At 45.5% G+C, this 23,367-nt stretch overlaps 1 protein-coding gene across 1 annotated transcript in view; it reads right to left on the reverse strand.

Moving 5' to 3' along the window:
• Positions 1-1,250: 1,250 nt before the first annotated feature.
• Positions 1,251-23,367, reverse strand: part of BAIAP3 (BAI1 associated protein 3) — a 236,132-nt gene continuing 214,015 nt past the window's right edge. The window contains exons 29-34 of the mRNA XM_069734301.1: positions 13,860-13,931; positions 7,977-8,060; positions 7,066-7,186; positions 5,510-5,633; positions 4,019-4,224; positions 1,251-2,503 (exon numbers count right to left, since the gene is read on the reverse strand). Coding sequence (XP_069590402.1) covers positions 2,403-2,503; positions 4,019-4,224; positions 5,510-5,633; positions 7,066-7,186; positions 7,977-8,060; positions 13,860-13,931 — 708 coding nt within the window. The 3' untranslated portion in view covers positions 1,251-2,402. The remainder of the gene's footprint in view (positions 2,504-4,018; positions 4,225-5,509; positions 5,634-7,065; positions 7,187-7,976; positions 8,061-13,859; positions 13,932-23,367) is intronic.

Consider the following 23,367-nt stretch of genomic DNA (forward strand, 5'->3'; position numbering starts at 1 on the left):
AAGGTCCCTTAGTCTGTTTCAGTAGCTCCACAATCATGGGGAAGACTGCTGACGTGACAGATGTCCAGAAGGCAGTCACTGACGCACTCCACAAGGAGGGTAAGACACAGAAGGTCATTGCTAAAGAAGCCGGCTGTTCACAGAGTGCTGGATCCAAGCATATTAATGGAAAGTTATGTGGTAGAAAAAGGTGCACAAGCCACCGGGATAACCGCAGCCTGGAAAGGATTAAGAAAGGGCCATTCAAAAATTTGGGGGAGATTCACGATGAGTGGACTGCTGCTGGAGTCATTGCTTCAAGAGCCACCACACACAGACGTATCCAGGACATGGGCTGCAAGTGTCACATTCCTTGTGTCAGCCACTCATGACCAATAGACAACGCCAGAAGCGTCTTACCTGGGCCAAGGAGAAAAAGAACCGGACTGTTGTCAGTGGTCCAAGGTGTTCTTTTCAGATTAGTAAATTTTGAATTTCATTTGGAAATCAAGGTTCCCGAGTCTGGAGGAAGAGTGGAGAGACCACAATCCAAGCTGCTGGAGGTCTGGTGTGAGGTTTCTTCATGCTTTCCCTGCCGACAAGCTTTTTACAGATGGAAATATTCTCCAGCAGGACTTGGCTCCTGTCCACACTGCCAAAAGTACCAATACCTGGTGTAAAAACAACAGTATCACTGTGCTTGATTGGCCGCAATCTCGCCTGACCTTAACCCCATAGAGAATCTATGGAGTATTGTCAAGAGGAAGAAGAGACACCAGACCCAACAATGCAGACGAGCTGAAGGCGGCTATCAAAGCAACCTGGGCTTCCATAGCCCCTCAGCAGTGCCACAGGCTGATCGCCTCCATGCCACGCCGCATTGATGCAGTAATTGATGCAAAAGGAGCCCCGACCAAGTATTAGTGCATTTACTGAACATACATTTCAGTAGGACGACATTTCGGATTTTAAAAACATTTTTCAAGCTGGTGTTATAAAGTATTCTAATTTACTGGGATAATGACTTTAGGGTTTTCATTGGCTGTAAGCCATAATCATCAACATTAACAAATATACACTTGAAATAGATCACTCTGTTTGTAATGACTCTATATATGAGTTTCCCTTTTTTTAAGTACTGAAATAAATTAAGTTTTTGATACTCTAATTTTGTGACTAGCACCTGTGTAATATATATATATATATATATATATATATATATATATATATATATATATATATTTTTTTTTTTTTTTTTTTTTTTTTTCTTTAGAAAATTAGTAAAATATTAAAAACCACATATAAATGTAGTATTTTGACCTCCAGACAGAATTAAGTGCACGGTGACTATTCTAGAACCGAAATAATAATAAGTGACAGTCCCCAGAATAGATCGATATAAAATAATTGCTGTGTCCTCAGGGTGTACATCTGTGAAGGATGCCGGGCCTGAGGCGGTCTGATGTTACGGGGCGGACGGTCACTATACATATAGGTCCCTTTTCTTTTTGTAGATAGAACGTTTTGCTACATTTCCTGGTAAAGTACAAAGCTTCCTGCCGCTACTTCGCACCATTGATAATAATAGCTTTTCGTGTTGAAACTTGGAGTCTAAATTTAAGGCTGTTATCCTGTAACTGTATCACCGCGCTGGTATTATACGTCGTATTTCACGGCTTAGGGAGCTTTTGCATGCGAGATTTTTGCACTTTTAGAGCGCAGTGCTTGGACTGGCCGGCTGCAAACCCAACCTGAGCTGGACCGCTTCATGTATTTCTATGCAGCTGTCATGTACAGGTGGGGAGAGCCGACAGCCAGTCCGAGCATTGCATTCTGATCTCGGTCCGATTTATATGACTTATCTACAAAAGTTTGGGCACCCCGTATCATATTGGTAAATTTTACTTTGATGTCCATTTTTCGATTGCAATAAGTATCTGGGGAGTGTAAAGTAAGTCTGGGGAACATTCTCGGTTTTCTGTCCGTCGGCACTGAAATCCCATGCTATGGATTGTACAATCCAGCAGGTGGCGCTGAGCCGTTTGCTTTGTTTTATGCCAATCATTGGCTATTGATGGGTCCCAGAATTTCCTCTGTATAGAAGACAAAAGATATTTTACCCGGTCGGTGAGACAGAAATCAATTCCATGATACACCGGTTATTACAATATTCATTTAAACACTTAATATTCAAAACTTCAGTTCTCAAAAAACGGACTAAAAACTTACAAACGATAGAGATTAACGAAGAAAAAAAAAGTCAGAAAGTTTAAATAAGTTTCATCTTTTCCCTTCCAAAGGGGCTTTTTTTGTTTTGACACAATACAGCACAACTGTGTTGTCTCCTCCTGGCAGACAAGGGGTTAAAATATTTACTTTTTTTTTTTTTTTCCTCTTCCTTTTTCTACAGTATAAATAATATTTCAGTCGTCCTCCATAAACTTCTCCAGTTCCCGAAGTTTCTTCACAAAGTCTTGCGCTTCTTTGTCCATTCTGCCGTCTAGCATCTTCAGAATCGACTTCACTGGAACAGAGGAAACAATTGAAAAATGGATAATTAAAAAAGGAAAATGGAACCGACCAATCAGAGCTCAGCATTCATTTCGTAAAATTGCTTGTCCAAAGTAAAACCAAGATGGAAATGTATCATCTATTCATGAGATAGGTAATAATATAATCGCAGTCAATGACATCATGCTTTCCCCTGTACCCGAAGTCCGCTGCCTCGGAGTAACCTTCGACTCTGCCCTGTCCTTCAAACCACACATCCAAGCTCTTTCCACCTCCTGTCGCCTCCAGCTCAAAAATATCTCCAGGATCCGTCCTTTCCTCAACCCCCAATCTACTAAAATGCTTGTGCACGCCCTCATCATTTCCCGCCTTGACTACTGCAACATCCTTTTCTGTGGCCTCCCTGCTAACACCCTTGCACCTCTCCAGTCCATCCTTAACTCTGCTGCCCGACTAATCCATCTCTCTCCTCGCTACTCCTCCGCTTCCCCCCTCTGCAAATCTCTTCACTGGCTCCCATTCCCTCAGCGTATCCAGTTCAAATTGCTAATACTGACCTACAAAGCCATCCACAACCTGTCTCCTCCATATATCTCTGAACTAATCTCTCGATATCTTCCCTCACATGACCTCCGGTCCTCCCAAGACCTCCTTCTCTCCTCCACACTTATTCGCTCCTCATCCAATCGCCTCCAAGACTTCTCCCGAATATCCCCCATCCTCTGGAACTCTCTGCCCCAACACGTCCGACTATCAACCACAGTCGGATCCTTCAGATGGAACCTGAAAACTCATCTCTTCAGGAAAGCCTACAGCCTGCACTGACACAGCTACCGCCTCACCAACACCGGAGCTACCGCCTCACCAACACCGGAGCTACCGCCTCACCAACACCGGAGCTCCTGCAACCCTAAACCTACTGTCTCCTTCCCCATAATCCTGTAGAATGTAAGCCCGCAAGGGCAGGGTCCTCGCCCCTCTGTATCAGTCTGTCATTGTTAGTTTGTTTACTGTATGTGATATTTGTAATTTGTATGTAACCCCTTCTCATGTACAGCACCATGGAATCAATGGTGCTATATAAATAAATAATAATAATAACCTTCTGAATTCTGAGGGTCCCACCAATCACTAGACTAGGGCCACGTTCCTCGTCGCTGTAAATGATGGAACCACCAAACACATCGCCTCCCACAGCATTTCTTGTGATTTTGAACGATAAGGGCCTAATTGGACTTCTACAGGTTTCTTTTTGTTACTGTGATGGCCCATCCTTTCTAGGCCATAGGTTGTAGACCGGTGACGGTCAGACACTTGGAACCTTCACCAATCAGCTGGTTCAAGGGGCTGTGAGGCTCGTTATTTGGTGGCGCTCACGCTTTTTGTAGTGGCTATTCTGGGTGTTGTAGCGATGTCCCAGTGATGTAACGGTAAGACCATCCATTCTAATACTAACCCTCCCCTCCAGTTTTGGAAAAAGTTATGGGCAGCCCCTTTCATTATGATTCTCTCTTTTGTATGGCATTACCATTGGCCATAGGTCTGGTCAGCTTCAGGACGGTGGGCTGGACGTTCTTCACACCACCAGTGACATGAGGTCGATTTAATCCATAGATGACATTCATGGGCAGGACCGCCTCGCCAGCAAAGTCGTTAGTGGAGAGCCAGTCGTGGTCCATGACTGTAAAGACGATGCAGGCGGACTTCCTCCGGCACTGCTCCGACGACACTGGGCTGTGGAAGATATGACGGTGTGTTACGGGCGCACAGCTTACGTCAGATAATCATGTCGCGCGCGCCAGTGCACACAAGCAACTATCCACACAAACCGGTGGTCCAAGCGGAGCTATACGAGGAACCAGTCATCGCCCCTATATGTGGTCAAGTATGGCCCAATTTATACCTAGGCCGTCTTTAGGATTTATACAGTATTTGTAAAATGAGATTTCAGAATCAGACGATCCATTTAACATTCTTACTTTTACGCGCGAGTATTAGATTATGTGTGTGATAAGTTTTTAAATTGTTAGCCCCCTGAGGGTCAAATACATGATGGGTACAACAATGAGATAAAAAAATAACCATCCCTAGAGAATCCCCGATTATGGTGGTCACCCCAGCCCATGGGTGTCAAATCTGGGGTAAACCACAAAGGAGGTGCAGTATGGATCAATAAGTATCTACAGACGGGCGGACATACTGGTACCTGCCTGTGCAGCCGATCAGTAGGGGAGGAGGACCCACAGAGAATAAAATCTGTGACTACAAGAGACAATGTCCTGGGTTGTTTCTTACTTGGACAGAAGACAACGCAATGTCCTGAGTAGATTCTCCTCCAACTTGGTTCTCTTGTAGCTTAGTCTAACCCTGGGTTCAAACTCAGAACCTCCAGCATGGCAGTCAGATATAGAGCGAACCTGTCGTCTTGGAAAACGCTCTTTACTTACCGATACAGGATTAATCTGCAGATAAATAGCGTTACCATGCTGCCCGGCAGTGTTACTGAAAGTGCAGCTACTGGGAGACAAAATGAACTTCTTTCCTCCCGAGAGCCGCCGGCTTTCAGTCATGGGGTCATACAAGAAGCGGCTCCAGCTGTTACTATACTGTGAGCGGCGGCTGTAAGCACGGCCCCCGAACATAGATTAGACGAATCTGTTCAGAGCCAGCTGTCAATCAAAGAGGCAGGGTGTGTTTACAGCCACTGCTCTCAGTATAAAGACCGGTGACTACAGCTGCTCTGTGCACGCCCCTATGACTGAAAGCTGGCGGCTCCCAGGAGGAGATAAGTTAATTTTTCTTCTTTCAAAAAGGCGGCCGGACAACATTGTAACGCTCTTTATCTGCAGATTAACTCTATATCTGCTGGTAAATAGCGGTTTCCGGGGTGTCAGGTTCCCTCTAAGGAGAATGACGGAGGGTCCTAAACACGTCCTGCACAGGGTCCTTCGCCGTTAATGTCGTTCCCTATCTACAGACCCAGAGCTTTAAAAAAGAAACAACTTACTCCTATACTCACAAGTAAAAGAGTTCATCGTACACCGGGTGTAAAGTTTTGGCTTTAACTTGTGTCCGTTGTCCTTTCACCATCGGGAAAACATGATGTGGACAGAGCTCAATGATGACGAAGGGATCGCTAAGACCTGTGGCATAAGAAAACTACATTTATATCCCGTCTAAGCTGTCCTCTACGGGTCCACGTGCAGACGGACAGTCCTCTACGGGTCCACGTGCAGACGGACAGTCCTCTACGGGTCCACGTGCAGACGGACAGTCCTCTACGGGTCCACGTGCAGACGGACAGTCCTCTACAGGTCCACGTGCAGACGGACAGTCCTCTACGGGTCCACGTGCAGACAGACAGTCCTCTATGGGTCCACGTGCAGAAGGACAGTCCTCTACGGGTCCACGTGCAGACAGACAGTCCTCTATGGGTCCACGTGCAGAAGGACAGTCCTCTACGGGTCCACATGCAGAAGGACAGTCCTCTACAGGTTCTCGTCCAGACAGACAGTCTTCTATGGGTCCACGTGCAGAAGGACAGTCCTCTACGGGTCCACATGCAGAAGGACAGTCCTCTACGGGTCCACATGCAGAAGGACAGTCCTCTACGGGTCCACGTGCAGAAGGACAGTCCTCTACGGGTCCACGTGCAGACAGACAGTCCTCTACGGGTCCACATGCAGAAGGACAGTCCTCTACAGGTTCTCGTCCAGACGGACAGTCTTCTATGGGTCCACGTGCAGAAGGACAGTCCTCTACGGGTCCACATGCAGAAGGACAGTCCTCTACGGGTCCACGTGCAGAAGGACAGTCCTCTACGGGTCCACGTGCAGACAGACAGTCCTCTACGGGTCCACGTGCAGAAGGACAGTCCTCTACGGGTCCACATGCAGAAGGACAGTCCTCTACAGGTTCTCGTCCAGACGGACAGTCTTCTATGGGTCCACGTGCTTAAGGACAGTCCTCTACGGGTCCACGTGCAGACAGACAGTCCTCTATGGGTCCACGTGCAGAAGGACAGTCCTTTACAGGTTCTCATCCAGACAGACAGTCCTCTACGGGTCCACGTGCAGAAGGACAGTCCTTTACAGGTTCTCATCCAGACAGACAGTCCTCTACGGGTCCACGTGCAGAAGGACAGTCCTTTACAGGTTCTCGTCCAGACGGACAGTCCTCTACGGGTGCACATGCAGAAAGACACTCCTCTACGGGTCCACGTGCAGAAGGACAGTCCTCTACAGGTTCTCATCCAGACGGACAGTCCTCTACGAGTCCACATGCAGAAGGACAGTCCTCTACGGGTCCACGTGCAGAAGGACAGTCCTCTACAGGTTCACATGCAGACTGACAGTCCTCTATGGGTCCACATGCAGAAGGACAGTCCTCTACAGGCACACGTGCAGACGGACAATCCTCTACAGGTCCACATACAGATGGACAGTCTTCTACAGGTTCACATACAGATGTAGGTCAGAGTTGTATTGATTTCCACAGCTCATAATGAATGGTAAAATAAGCAGGAATACACTAGGTGTATTTTGAGTAATCATTTCATACGTTCATGTTCCTCACCATTTGCGTCGAGTGCGATAAGATCGGCAGCATGCAGCACCTCCACGTACAGCTTCTGCTCCGAGGTCTCGTAATAGCACTTAACGCTAATTCTTCCGTATTTACTATGCTCGGCTGATCTCTGAAAAACACAGTCACTGTGTCACGCTCATGGTGCTCATCCCGCTAGAGCACACCAAAGCCAAGATTGTATTCTGTAAGAAGAAATTATCACCTATCCACAGCATAGGTGATAACTAGGTCAGTAAAAGTCTGACTACTGAGACCCCCACTGATGGCCAGAATGGGGCACTTTTGTTCCCGATTTAAAACGGGTGGCAGAGTGAATGCAGAATGAGTAACTAAACCTTTGTAGTAATTTTCCCCTTATATTTACAAGTAGATAGAGTACAGGGACGCCCACCAGTTGCTCAAGCCCTCCCCCGAGGAGAGGTTCAGGGGAGACAGCCCAGAGTACAGGTTTCAATGCAAATTATAGGCCCATCCCGATCTGTGCGCGCTTCGGTCTTCTGCTCACCTCTTTTAAGTGAATCTCAGTGCCCGAACCCCCACAACATTGTTTTAATTAGAAGGACAATGAAATAGGAAAAAAAAAACTACAAAGGTTTACATACGCTTTTAAAATGTTTTATAAAAAGTAGCAAACTCACTCTAGAAGAGGGTGGTGTAAAAATATAAGTGTTATATGTTAAGATGCGTCGAATTCATCAAACATCGATGTGACGCCTTGATAAATCTGGCGGAAGTAATGACAACGCTGCCACAAGGAAAAGTGACTTAGAAAATTCCTCTCATGATAGATGCCTCCCCTGTGTGAGTAGAGCAGTGATCTGCATGCAGAGGAACTACAACTCCCAGCATGACCACATATAAAAATACTAATGTTAATGTACAGTGTCTAGCATAGTTACCTGCTCCTTAATGTTATCCAGATAGTACTTTTCGATAAGTTCACTTGTAGAACATTTATTCAGACGCAGCTCTTCTTCCAAAAACTGGAAGATGTAAGAAAAATCAGATCAGTTATTAATATTTCCCTATTACAATTGTAGTCTATATATACACACTATTATACCTGTGTGTGATGATTACCCATAATCCTCAAAACTGCCAAATATACCAATTTATTAAACATTTTATCTAAAAAAGTTTATTAACCCTTCATGACCCAGCCTATTTTGACCTTAAAGACCTTGCCGTTTTTTGCAATTCTGACCAGTGTCCCTTTATGAGGTAATAACTCAGGAACGCTTCAACGGATCCTAGCGGTTCTGAGATTGTCTTTTCGTGACATATTGGGCTTCATGTTAGTGGTAAATTTAGGTCAATAAATTCTGCGTTTATTTGTGATAAAAACGGAAATTTGGCGAAAATTTTGAAAATTTTGCAATTTTCACATTTTGAATTTTTATTCTGTTAAACCAGAGAGATATGTGACACAAAATAGTTAATAAATAACATTTCCCACATGTTTACTTTACATCAGCACAATTTTGGAAACAAAATTTTTTTTTGTTAGGAAGTTATAAGGGTTAAAATTTGACCAGCGATTTGTCATTTTTACAACGAAATTTACAAAACCATTTTTTTTAGGGACCACCTCACATTTGAAGTCAGTTTGAGGGGTCCATATGGCTGAAAATACCCAAAAGTGACACCATTCTAAAAACTGCACCCCTCAAGGTACTCAAACCCACATTCCAGAAGTTTATTAACCCTTCAGGTGCTTCACAGCAGCAGAAGCAACATGGAAAGAAAAAATGAACATTTAACTTTTTAGTTACAAAAATTATCTTTCAGCAACAATTTTTTTATTTTCCCAATGGTAAAAGGAGAAACTGAACCACGAAAGTTGTTGTCCAATTTGTCCTGAGTACGCTGATACCTCATATGTGGGGGTAAACCACTGTTTGGGCGAACGGCAGGGCTTGGAAGGGAAGGAGCGCCATTTGACTTTTTGAATCAAAAATTGGCTCCACTCTTTAGCGGACACCATGTCACGTTTGGAGAGCCCCCGTGTGCCTAAAAATTGGAGCTCCCCCACAAGTGACCCCATTTTGGAAACTAGACGCCCCAAGGAACTTATCTAGATGCATAGTGAGCACTTTGAACCCCCAGGTGCTTCACAAATTGATCCGTAAAAATGAAAAAGTACTTTTTTTTCACAAAAAAATTCTTTTAGCCTCAATTTTTTCATTTTCACATGGGCAACAGGATAAAATGGATCCTAAAATGTGTTGGGCAATTTCTCCTGAGTACACCAATACCTCACATGTGGGGGTAAACCACTGTTTGGGCACATGGTAAGGCTCGGAAGGGAAGGAGCGCCATTTGACTTTTTGAATGAAAAATTATTTCCATCGTTAGCGGACACCATGTCGCGTTTGGATAGCTCCTGTGTGCCTAAACATTGGCGCTCCCCCACAAGTGACCCCATTTTGGAAACTAGACCCCCCAAGGAACTTATTTAGATGCCTAGTGAGCACTTTAAACCCTCAGGTGCTTCACAAATTGATCTGTAAAAATGAAAAAGTACTTTTTTTTCACAAAAAAATTCTTTTCGCCTCAATTTTTTCATTTTCACATGGGCAGTAGGATAAAATGGATCATAAAATTTGTTGGACAATTTCTCCCGAGTACGTCGATACCTCATATGTGGGGGTAAACCACTGTTTGGGCACTCGGCAGGGCTCGGAAGGGAAGGCGCGCCATTTGACTTTTTGAATGGAAAATTAGCTCCAATTGTTAGCGGACACCATGTCGGGTTTGGAGAGCCCCTGTGTGCCTAAACATTGGAGCTCCCCCACAAGTGACCCCATTTTGGAAACTAGACCCCCCAAGGAACTTATCTAGATGCATATTGAGCACTTTAAACCCCCAGGTGCTTCACAGAAGTTTATAACGCAGAGCCATGAAAATAAAAAATAATTTTTCTTTCCTCAAAAATGATTTTTTAGCCTGGAATTTCCTATTTTGCCAAGGATAATAGGAGAAATTGGACCCCAAATATTGTTGTCCAGTTTGTCCTGAGTACGCTGATACCCCATATGTGGGGGTAAACCACTGTTTGGGCGCACGGCAGAGCTCGGAAGGGATGGCACGCCATTTGGCTTTTTAAATGGAAAATTAGCTCCAATCATTAGCGGACACCATGTCACGTTTGGAGAGCCCCTGTGTGCCTAAACATTGGAGATCCCCCAGAAATGACACCATTTTGGAAACTAGACCCCCAAAGGAACTAATCTAGATGTGTGGTGAGGACTTTGAACCCCCAAGTGCTTCACAGAAGTTTATAACGCAGAGCCATGAAAATAAAAAATAAAAATTATTTTCTCAAAAATGATCTTTTAGCCTGCAATTTTTTATTTTCCCAAGGGTAACAGGAGAAATTTGACCCCAAAAGTTGTTGTCCAGTTTCTCCTGAGTACGCTGATACCCCATATGTGGGGGTAAATCACTGTTTGGGCACATGCCGGGGCTCGGAAGTGAAGTAGTGACGTTTTGAAATGCAGACTTTGATGGAATGCACTGTGGGCGTCACGTTGCGTTTGCAGAGCCCCTGATGTGGCTTAACAGTAGAAACCCCCCACAAGTGACCCCATTTTGGAAACTAGACCCCCAAAGGAACTTATCTAGATGTGTGGTGAGCACTTTGAACCCCCAAGTGCTTCATAGAAGTTTATAATGCAGAGCCGTGAAAATAATAAATACGTTTTCTTTCCTCAAAAATAATTATTTAGCCCAGAATTTTTTATTTTCCCAAGGGTTACAGGAGAAATTGGACCCCAAAAGTTGTTGTCCAGTTTCTCCTGAGTACGCTGATACCCCATGTGTGGGGGTAAACCACTGTTTGGGCACACGTCGGGGCTCAGAAGGGAAGTAGTGACTTTTGAAATGCAGACTTTGATGGAATGGTCTGCGGGTGTCACGTTGCGTTTGCAGAGCCCCTGGTGTGCCTAAACAGTAGAAACCCCCACAAGTGACCCCATTTTAGAAACTAGACCCCCCAAGGAACTTATCTAGATATGTGGTGAGCACTTTGAACCCCCAAGTGCTTCACAGACGTTTACAACGCAGAGCCGTGAAAATAAAAAATCATTTTTCTTTCCTCAAAAATTATGTTTTAGCAAGCATTTTTTTTGATTCACAAGGGTAACAGGAGAAATTGGACCCCAGTAATTGTTGCGCAGTTTGTCCTGAGTACACTGATATCCCATATGTGGGGGTAAACCACTGTTTGGGCACACGTCAGGGCTCGGAAGTAAGGGAGCACCATTTGACTTTTTGAATACGAGATTGGCTGGAATCAATGGTGGCGCCATGTTGCGTTTGGAGACCCCTGATGTGCCTAAACAGTGGTAACCCCTCAATTCTAACTCCAACACTAACCCCCCCACACCCCTAACCCTAATCCCAACTGTAGCCATAACCCTAATCACAACCCTAACCACAACCCTAATTCCAACCCTAACCCTAAGGCTATGTGCCCACGTTGCGGATTCGTGTGAGATATTTCCGCACCATTTTTGAAAAATCGGCGGATAAAAGGCACTGCGTTTTACCTGCGGATTTTCCGCGGATTTCCAGTGTTTTTTGTGCGGATTTCACCTGCGGATTCCTATTGAGGAACAGGTGTAAAACGCTGCGGAATCCGCACAAAGAATTGACATGCTGCGGAAAATACAACGCAGCGTTTCCGCGCGGTATTTTCCGCACCATGGGCACAGCGGATTTGGTTTTCCATAGGTTTACATGGTACTGTAAACCTGATGGAACACTGCTGCGAATCCGCAGCGGCCAATCCGCAGCCAAATCCGCACAGTGTGCACATAGCCTAATTCTAAAGGTATGTGCACACGCTGCGGAAAACGCTGCAGATCCGCAGCAGTTTCCCATGAGTTTACAGTTCAATGTAAACCTACGGGAAACAAAAATCGCTGTGCCCATGCTGCGGAAAAACTGCACGGAAACGCAGCGGTTTACATTCCGCAGCATGTCACTTCTTTGTGCGGATTCCGCAGCGGTTTTACAACTGCTCCAATAGAAAAATCGCAGTTGTAAAACCGCAGTGAAATGCGCAGAAAAAACACGGTAAATCCGCCATAAATCCGCAGCGGTTTAGCACTGCGGATTTATCAAATCCGCAGCGGAAAAATCCGCAGAGGACCAGAATACGTGTGCACATACCGAAACCCTAACCCTAGCCCTAACCCTAACCCTAACCCTAGCCCTAACCCTACCCCTAACCCTAACCCTACCCCTACCCCTAACCCTATTCTAACATTAGTGGAAAAAAAAAATTTCTTTATTTTTTTATTGTCCCTACCTATGGGGGTGACAAAGGGGGGGGGTCATTTATTATTTTTTTTATTTTGATCACTGAGAACGAAGCGGGGGGGCTGGAATGGAGCACTGGGGGGTGGAACGGAGTGCAGGGGGGGGTGGATCGGAGTGCAGGGGGTGTGATTGGAGCACGGGGGGGTGATTGGAGCACGGGGGGAGCGGACAAGAGCACGGGGGGGGAGCGGAGCACAGGACGGAGGGGAGCCGGAGCAGTGTACCGGCCAGATCGGAGGGCTGGGGGGGGCGATCCGTGGGGTGGGGTGGGGGCACATTAGTATTTCCAGCCATGGCCGATGATATTTCAGCATCGGCCATGGCTGGATTGTAATATTTCACCTGTTATAATAGGTGAAATATTACAAATCGCTCTGATTGGCAGTTTCACTTTCAACAGCCAATCAGAGCGATCGTAGCCACGAGGGGGTGAAGCCACCCCCCCTGGGCTAAACTACCACTCCCCCTGTCCCTGCAGATCGGGTGAAATGGGAGTTAACCCTTTCACCCGATCTGCAGGGACGCGATCTTTCCATGACGCCACATAGGCGTCATGGGTCGGATTGGCACCGACTTTCATGACGCCTACGTGGCGTCATGGGTCGGGAAGGGGTTAAAAAAAAAAATTAGTTTAGAACCTCGAGGGCGGGGCATGACGCAGGGATTTACAGAATTCCAAAGACGGAATCAGGCATGCTCCGCCCCAGAGGTTCCACTGAATACAGGTTAAGCTATTGTGTTCCTTTTAAGAACATAAAAAAGCAAAAATTGAGTGTTTAAGAAAAAAAAAAGTAAAAAGAATAAATCTGTTGACAGTTATTTCACGATAAAAGAAGTTGAATATTTGCGCCATCATAAAAAGACGTAAAAAGAGTTTAGAATAAAGTTATTATTTATACTACATGGTGGTAAATAGATAAATGTGGCCACAGTCGACAGGCCAGGATTTTTTTTTCATGTTGATCCAATGAAAATGTACAGGTGACACGTATTTGGTCACACAAAATACATTTGTGTGAACGTGACCCAAAACGGTACCAATAAAAATACAATCAGTCCTGCAAGAAAACAAACCCTTCCAAAAGTAAAAAAGCAAACAAAAAAAAGCAAAATAAAAAAAAAAACTGGCCCTCATGCAGCTTCATCAATGAAAACAAAAATGATGACTTTCGGGAGTCAATGAAAAATTGAAGAAAAACTGGACAAGATAGGCTCAAAGGGTCCAAATCAGTGCGAGGTCCGGAGAAACGGTGAGAAAGTTACTCGGCTTTATATTTAGAACAGAACTTGGAAATATTCTTGTGAAATGTTCCTGTATGTACAGAGGACTCTCGGTCTGAGCAATTAGTCCATAATTATGGTTCTTCTCCGTGAGCAGAGAATGTGACGTTGATCTCTGACAAACCGTGTGGAGCTCGCACTACCGAATTACAAAGATAGTAATTAAAGTCAATCACCCGGTAATCTCCGTTCCGCAAGGTGTCCAGTGGTAACCCCTGTCCTTCTGCATGGAAAAAGTCTACGAGAGCCTGTCAGAAAGAGAGCGCTCATTAGTGAGACGGACTGTGCAGCACGGCCATATTCCCCAGCTTCTCCAGACAGGTAACTTAACCCGCTGCCTGCTGAACTGGTGAAGACATTAAAGCCATTAGATTGTACTCCCATTGTAATCCCGACTGTACGCATCTTCCGTTGTCAGCAGTATTACATTTTAGACTTAGGCTGTGTGCACACGTTCAGGATTTTTCACCGTTTTTCACTATAAAAACGCGATAAAACCTCGAAAAAATGCATACATTAAGCATCCTATTATTAGAATGCAATCCGCAATTTTTGTGCACGTGTTGCGTTTTTTTCTGTGGCGGAATCGCATTCCGGAAAAAAACGCAGCATGTTCATTCTTTGTGTGGAATCGCGGGGATTCCGCACACATAGGATTGCATTGATCCGCTTACATGGGGCTATGCCCACCATGCGGGAAGTAAGCGGATCATGTGCGGTTGGTACCCAGGGTGGAGGAGAGGAGACTCTCCTCCAGGCCTTGGGAACTATATAATTGTAAAAAAAAGAATTAAAATAAAAAATCGTGATATTCTCACTTTCCGGCGTCCCTCGCAGCGTTCCCACTCCTCGTGATGCTCCTCGCGAGACCCACGTCATCACAGGTCATTGCCGCAAAGCATCACTGGGAACGGTCCCAGTGATGCTTTGCGGCAATGACCTGTGATGACGTGGGTCTCGCGAGATCGCTACATCATCTGGGCTAATTGCTGCGAGGCATTGCTGGGAACGGAAGCATCGCGAGGAGCGGGAAGGCTGCGAGGGACGCCGGAAGGTGAGAATGTCACGTTTTATTATTTTTTTTAATTATTTTTAAGATTAGATCTTTTTACTATTGATGCTGCATAGGCAGCATCAATAGTAAAAAAGTTGGTCACACTTGTCAAACACTGTGTTTGACAAGTGTGACCAACCTGTCAATCAGTTTTCCAAGCGATGCTACAGATCCAGGGCCGGACTGGCCATCGGGCAGTTCTGGCAAATGCCTGAAGGGCCGGTGCCAGTAGTGGGCCGCTGCACGCAGACTCACCCCCCACCGCTGCCGCATTGAACTATACTGGCGTCTATGACGCCGACACAGTTGAATGCAGTGATGGAGGAGAGAGCGTCACCTGACGCTCCCTCTCCCATCATTCCCTGCTCTGCCTCTGACACTGCGGGTGTGCGCACACTCACTGTGTCCCAGGCAGTGCAGCGGCAGCCATCGAGACAGGAGCAGGGAGCACCACAGGCATGAGGGGAGTTGAGGAGTGCTTTTTTACTGGACTGTGGGGCCATTCTAGTGGGGAGGAGAGATGTGGGCTCTGCTGTATACTACTATGTGGGCTCTGTTGTATACTACTGTGTGGGCTGTGCTATATACTACTGTATGGGCTCTGCTGTATACTACTATGTGGGCTGTGCTATATACTACTGTGTGTGCTGTGCTGTATACTGCTATGTGGGCTGTGCTGTATACTACTGTGTGGGTTGTGTTATACACTACTATGTGGGCTCTGCTGTATACTACTATGTGGGCTGTGCTGTATACTACTATGTGGGCTGTGCTATACACTTCTGTGTGGGCTGTGCTATATACTACTATGTGGGCAGTGCTGTATACTACTATGTGAGCTGTGCTATATACTACTATGTGGGCTGTGCTGTATACTACTGTGTGGGCTCTGCTGTATACTACTATGTGGGCTGTGCTATATACTACTGTGTGGCCTGTTATGAACAGGTAATTCAGAATCACAATGGACATTGAAGTTCAGAGCACACAAAGGACCTGACAAATACCAAAAACAAGGACGAGCTCTGAGACGTGGGAACTCTGCTGACCGCAATCCCTAATCCTAACACACCATACTAGAGGTAGCCGTGGATTGCGCCTAACGCTCCCTATGCAACTCGGCACAGCCTGAGAAATTAACTAGCCCTGAAGATAGAAAAATAAACCTACCTTGCCTCAGAGAAATTCCCCAAAGGAAAAGGCAGCCCCCCACATATAATGACTGTGAGTAAGATGAAAATACAAACACAGAGATGAAACAGATTAAGCAAAGTGAGGCCCGACTTGCTGAATAGACCGAGGATAGGAAAGATAGCTTTGCGGTCAACACAAAAACCTTGTTGTGAGTTCTGTTTTTGGGCTCCCTCTGGTGGTTACTGATGGTACTGGGTGACTTGTGTTCTCTGCGGTCTCTGGTGTCCACCTGTTCCATCAGGTTATGGGAGTTTCCTATTTAACCTGGCTTTTTTGTCATTTCCTCGCCGGCTATCAATGTAATCAGCGTGTCTTTTTACCTCTGCTACCTGCGTCTGTTATCTTCAGGACAAGCTAAGTTTTGATTTTCCTGTTCCACGTTTTGTTTAATTTTTGTCTTAGTCCAGCTTGCAGATATGTGATTCCTTGCTGCTGGTTGCTCTAGTGGGCTGAAATTACTCCTCATGTTCCATGAGTTGGCACATGAGTTCAAGTAATTTCAGGATGGTTTTTTGAAGGGTTTTTCGCTGACCGCTCAGTTCACTTTTGTATCCTCTGCTATCTAGCTTTAGCGGGCCTCATTTTTGCTGATTCTATTTTCATAACTACGTATGTGCTTTCCTCTCATTTCACCGTTATTACATGTGGGGGGCTGCTATTTCTGTGGGGTGTTTCTCTGGAGGCAAGTGAGGTCTGTGTTTCTTCTAATAGGGGAAGTTAATCCTTCGGCTGGCGCGAGACGTCTAGGAATCATCGTAGGCACGTTCCCCGGCTACTGCTAGTTGTGTGTTTAGGTTCAGGATCGCGGTCAGCTCAGGTTCCATCACCCTAGAGCTTGTTTTGTTTTTGTGCTTGTCCTTTTGTGATCCCCTGCCATTGGGATCATGACAGTATAGCCGGCCTGAAAAAATTGGTCATCTTTTTGGCTGAAGTAGGAGGAAAAGTAGTCTGAGGAATTTTTTTTTTTTTTTCCTCTCCTCAGTGTTTGCTGCCTAGCCTTAAAGGGAACCTGTCACCTGAATTTGGCGGGACTGGTTTTGGGTCATATGGGCGGAGTTTTCAGGTGTTTGATTCACCCTTTCCTTACCCGCTGGCTGCATGCTGGCTGCAATATTGGATTGAAGTTCATTCTCTGTCCTCCGTAGTACACGCCTGCACAAGGTAATCTTGCCTTGTGCAGGCGTGTACTACGGAGGACAGAGAATGAACTTCAATCCAATATTGCAGCCAGCATGCAGCCAGCGGGTAAGGAAAGGGTGAATCAAACACCTGAAAACTCCGCCCATATGACCCAAAACCAGTCCCGCCAAATTCAGGTGACAGAGTCCCTTTAATTGCAGCTTGGCTGCTTCTTTCCTCCTCTTAATCCTTGAATGGCTCTGACCTCAGCTGTTTATCATGGACGTCCAGAGTTTGGCTCCCAGCCTGAATAATCTTGCTGCTAAGGTTCAAAATATACAAGATTTTGTTGTACATACTCCTATGTCTGAACCTAGAATTCCTATCCCAGAGTTTTTTTCTGGAGATAGATCTAGTTTTCTGAATTTTAAGAACAATTGCAAGTTGTTTCTTTCCTTGAAATCTCGCTCCTCTGGAGACCCTGCTCAGCAGGTCAAGATTGTTATATCTTTCCTGCGGGGTGACCCTCAGAATTGGGCATTTGCATTGGCACCAGGGGATCCTGCGTTGCTCAATGTGGATGCATTTTTTCTGGCATTGGGTTTGCTCTATGAGGAACCTAACCTAGAGATTCAGGCTGAAAAAGCTTTATTGGCTCTCTCTCAGGGGCAAGATGAAGCAGAAATATATTGTCAGAAATTTCGGAAATGGTCGGTGCTTACTCAGTGGAATGAGTGCGCTCTGGCTGCAAAATTCAGAGATGGCCTTTCTGAGGCCATTAAAAATGTTATGGTGGGGTTCCCGGCGCCTACAGGTCTGAATGAGTCCATGACTATGGCTATTCAGATTGATCGGCGTTTACGGGAGCGCAAACCTGTGCACCATTTGGCGGTGTCTTCTGAACAGGCACCTGAGATAATGCAATGTGATAGAATTCAGTCCAGAAGTGAACGGCAAGATTATAGGCGGAAAAATGGATTGTGTTTTTATTGTGGTGATTCAGCTCATGTTATATCAGCATGCTCTAAACGCACAAAAAAGGTTGATAAGTCTGTTGCCATTAGTACTTTACAGTCTAAGTTCATTCTGTCTGTGACTCTGATTTGTTCATTATCATCCATTTCCGTCGATGCTTATGTGGATTCAGGCGCTGCCCTGAGTCTTATGGATTGGTCATTTGCCAATCGCTGTGGGTTTAGTCTGGAACCTCTGGAAGTTCCTATTCCTTTGAAAGGAATTGACTCTACACCTTTGGCTATGAATAAACCTCAGTACTGGACACAAGTGACCATGCGTATGACTCCCACTCATCAGGAGGTGATTCGCTTCCTGGTACTGTATAATTTACATGATGTCTTAGTGCTTGGTCTGCCATGGTTACAAACTCATAACCCAGTCCTGGACTGGAAAACAATGTCTGTGTTAAGCTGGGGATGTCAGGGGGTTCATGATTATGCATCTCCGATTTCTATCGCTTCATCTACTCCTTCTGAGGTTCCGGTATTTTTGTCTGATTATCGGGAGGTTTTTGAGGAGCCTAAGCTCAGTTCGCTTCCTCCTCACAGGGATTGCGATTGTGCTATAGATTTGATTCCTGGCAGTAAATTCCCTAAAGGTCGTTTGTTCAATCTGTCAGTGCCAGAGCATACTGCTATGCGGAATTATGTTAAGGAGTCCTTGGAAAAGGGACATATCCGTCCATCTTCGTCCCCTTTGGGAGCAGGTTTTTTTTTTCGTGGCCAAAAAAGATGGTTCCTTGAGGCCTTGCATAGATTATCGTCTTTTGAATAAGATTACTGTCAAATATCAGTATCCTTTGCCATTGTTGACTGATTTGTTTGCTCGCATTAAGGGGGCTAAATGGTTCACTAAGATTGATCTTCGGGGTGCGTATAATCTTGTGCGGATAAGGCAGGGTGATGAGTGGAAAACCGCATTTAATACGCCCGAGGGCCATTTCGAGTATTTGGTGATGCCTTTTGGACTTTCTAATGCTCCTTCTGTCTTCCAGTCTTTTATGCACGATATTTTCCGTGAATATCTGGATAAATTTATTATCGTGTATTTGGATGATGTTTTGGTTTTTTCTGATGACTGGGAGTCTCATGTTCAGCAGGTCAGGAAGGTGTTTCAGGTCCTGCGGGCCAATTCTTTGTTTGTGAAGGGTTCTAAATGTCTCTTTGGAGTCCAGAAGATTTCTTTTTTGGGGTATATTTTTTCCCCTTCTACTATTGAGATGGATCCCGTCAAGGTTCAGGCTATTTGTGACTGGACGCAGCCTACATCTCTTAAGAGTCTACAGAAGTTCTTGGGCTTTGCTAATTTTTATCGTCGCTTCATAACTAATTTTTCTAGTGTTGTTAAGCCTTTGACGGATTTGACTAAGAAGGGTGCTGATGTTACTGATTGGTCTCCTGCGGCTGTGGAGGCCTTTCAGGAACTTAAGCGCCGGTTTTCTTCTGCTCCTGTGTTGCGTCAGACAGATACGTCGCTTCCTTTTCAGGTTGAGGTTGATGCTTCCGAGATCGGAGCGGGGGCGGTTTTGTCACAGAGAAGCTCCGATGGCTCAGTGATGAAGCCATGTGCGTTCTTTTCTAGAAAATTTTCGCCCGCTGAACGGAATTATGATGTTGGTAATCGGGAGCTTTTGGCCATGAAGTGGGCATTTGAGGAGTGGCGTCATTGGCTTGAGGGTGCTAGACATCGTGTGGTGGTCTTGACTGATCACAAAAATCTGATGTACCTTGAGTCTGCCAAGCGTCTGAATCCTAGACAGGCTCGTTGGTCACTGTTTTTCTCGCGTTTCAATTTTGTGGTTTCATACCTGCCAGGTTCAAAGAATGTGAAGGCGGATGCTCTTTCTAGGAGTTTTGTGCCTGACTCCCCTGGAAATTCTGAGCCCACTGGTATCCTTAGGGATGGGGTGATTTTGTCGGCTGTCTCCCCAGACTTGCGACGTGCTTTGCAGGAGTTTCAGGCGGATAAACCTGATCGTTGTCCGCCGGAAAGACTGTTTGTTCCGGATAATTGGACCAGTAGAGTCATCTCCGAGGTCCATTCTTCTGTGTTGGCAGGTCATCCTGGAGTATTTGGTACTAGAGACTTGGTGGCCAGGTCTTTTTGGTGGCCTTCCTTGTCGAGGGATGTGCGTTTTTTCGTGCAGTCTTGTGGAGTTTGCGCTCGGGCTAAGCCTTGCTGTTCTCGGGCCAGTGGATTGTTGTCACCTTTACCTATCCTGAAGAGGCCTTGGAAGCACATTTCCATGGACTTTATTTCGGATCTCCCTGTCTCTCAAAAAATGTCCGTCATATGGGTTGTGTGTGACCGCTTTTCTAAGATGGTTCATCTGGTACCCTTGCCTAAGTTACCTTCCTCCTCTGAGTTGGTCACTCTGTTTTTTCAAAACGTGGTCCATTTGCATGGCATTCCGGAGAACATCGTTTCTGACAGGGGATCCCAGTTTGTGTCTAGATTTTGGCGGACGTTCTGTGCTAAGATGGGCATTGATTTGTCCTTTTCGTCTGCATTCCATCCCCAGACGAATGGCCAGACGGAACGAACTAATCAGACTTTAGAAACTTATTTAAGGTGTTTTGTTTCTGCTGATCAAGATGACTGGGTTTCCTTTTTGCCGCTTGCCGAGTTTGCCCTTAATAATCGGGCTAGTTCTGCTACCTTGGTTTCTCCTTTCTTTTGTAATTTGGGGTTTCATCCTCGTTTTTCCTCTGGTCAGGGGGAGCCTTCTGATTGTCCTGGAGTGGACATGGTGGTGGATAGGTTGCATCAGATTTGGAGTCATGTGGTGGACAATTTGAAGTTGTCCCAGGAGAGGGCTCAGCAGTTTGCTAATCGCCGTCGCCGCGTGGGTCCTCGACTTCTTGTTGGGGACTTGGTGTGGTTGTCTTCTCGTTTTGTTCCTGTGAAGGTCTGTTCTCCTAAGTTCAAGCCTTGGTTCATCGGTCCCTATAGGATCTTGGAAATTCTTAACCCTGTGTCGTTTTGTTTGGATCTCCCGGCATCGTTTGCTATTCATAATGTGTTCCATCGGTCGTTGTTGCGGAAGTATGAGGTACCTGTTGTTCCTTCGCTTGAGCCTCCTGCTCCGGTGCTGGTGGAGGGTGAATTGGAGTATGTTGTGGAGAAGATCTTGGATTCTCGTGTTTCCAGACGGAAACTCCAGTATTTGGTCAAGTGGAAGGGTTATGGTCAGGAGGATAATTCTTGGGTGATTGCCTCTGATGTTCATGCTGCCGATTTGGTCCGTGCTTTTCATAGGGCTCATCCTGGTCGCCCTGGTGGTTCTCGTGCGGGTTCGGTGACCCCTCCTCAAGGGGGGGGTACTGTTGTGAGTTCTGTTTTTGGGCTCCCTCTGGTGGTTACTGATGGTACTGGGTGACTTGTGTTCTCTGCGGTCTCTGGTGTCCACCTGTTCCATCAAGTTATGGGAGTTTCCTATTTAACCTGGCTTTTTTGTCATTTCCTCGCCGGCTATCAATGTAATCAGCGTGTCTTTTTACCTCTGCTACCTGCGTCTGTTATCTTCAGGACAAGCTAAGTTTTGATTTTCCTGTTCCACGTTTTGTTTAATTTTTGTCTTAGTCCAGCTTGCAGATATGTGATTCCTTGCTGCTGGTTGCTCTAGTGGGCTGAAATTACTCCTCATGTTCCATGAGTTGGCACATGAGTTCAAGTAATTTCAGGATGGTTTTTTGAAGGGTTTTTCACTGACCGCGCAGTTCACTTTTGTATCCTCTGCTATCTAGCTTTAGCGGGCCTCATTTTTGCTGATTCTATTTTCATAACTACGTATGTGCTTTCCTCTCATTTCACCGTTATTACATGTGGGGGGCTGCTATTTCTGTGGGGTGTTTCTCTGGAGGCAAGTGAGGTCTGTGTTTCTTCTAATAGGGGAAGTTAATCCTTCGGCTGGCGCGAGACGTCTAGGAATCATCGTAGGCACGTTCCCCGGCTACTGCTAGTTGTGTGTTTAGGTTCAGGATCGCGGTCAGCTCAGGTTCCATCACCCTAGAGCTTGTTTTGTTTTTGTGCTTGTCCTTTTGTGATCCCCTGCCATTGGGATCATGACAAACCTACAAACAACCACGCAGAGGGGCAAAAAGACCCTCCGCACCGACTAACGGTACGGAGGCGCTCCCTCTGCGTCTCAGAGCTTCCAGCAAGCAAGAAAAACCAATATAGCAAGCTGGACAGAAAAAATAGCAAACAAAAAAAACACAAGCAGAACTTAGCTTATGCAGGATAGACAGGCCATGCATTATATTCTGTAGGGTGGTGGCTGCATTATACTATATGTGGGCTGCATTATACTGTATCGATTACTATAGGGAATACGTTATACTATATGAAGAACTATGGGGTGCATTATACTATGGGAAATGAATTGTACTACATGGATGACTATGGAGGTGCATTATACTGTATGGAGGACTATGAGTAGTGTATTATGCTATATGGAGGACTGAGCAGTGTATTTTAATATATGAAGGATTATAGGGAGTGTATTATGCTATATGGAGGACTGTGGTGCACATTATAATATATGGAGGACTATGGGGTGTATTTTACTAAACAAGTAAAATGCTGCATATGCAGATTGCTTTTGCTGGAACAGAAATCATTGTTATCAGCAGCACATTGCCAGCGTAAACTGTAGATGTGCTGCTGATAACATGATACTGTACGGTGATCTGTTAGTGATCGTTCTGCCCCATCATAATTCCTCAGCTGGTGGAAAGAGGCCGGGAAACAAGCGTTGAACAACTTCAGTATTGTTGATCAAACTCATTTAGCGGCCTGAACTCAGCGCTTGTGAATACAACCGAAATGCTTTTGTGTGATGTGCTATATGTTAGCATTTGGGGCCTCATTATAAACTTTGCCTAGGGCCCCACTTTGCCTAAAACTGGCCCTGCCTACAAGTGTACAAAGATATTATACAGTCACCATGTGACAAGTGGGCCTGTGTAACTTCAAATGCCAGGGCTGAATTTTAGTCCCAGTCCGGCCCTGTACAGATCACTTGGAAAACGCATGCCAATTCCGCATGCAATATACCCGCGGCAATTCCGGACGTGTGCACATAGCCTCACTATTTTATCCATGCACAGTAACATCCCTGTGTGTATTATCACTGTACTATGACAGTATTATCCCTGTACTGTAATATCACCGTGTGCCTTATTCCTGTGCGATCACATCACTGTGTGCATTATACCACTATTGAGGTATCAGTGTGCCTTATCCCTATATACTGTGACATCATTGCATACATTATACCACTTCTGTGACATCACTGT

This window comes from Ranitomeya imitator, chromosome 7 (genome assembly GCF_032444005.1).
Source record: "Ranitomeya imitator isolate aRanImi1 chromosome 7, aRanImi1.pri, whole genome shotgun sequence".
Classification (NCBI taxonomy): Eukaryota; Metazoa; Chordata; class Amphibia; order Anura; family Dendrobatidae; genus Ranitomeya; species Ranitomeya imitator.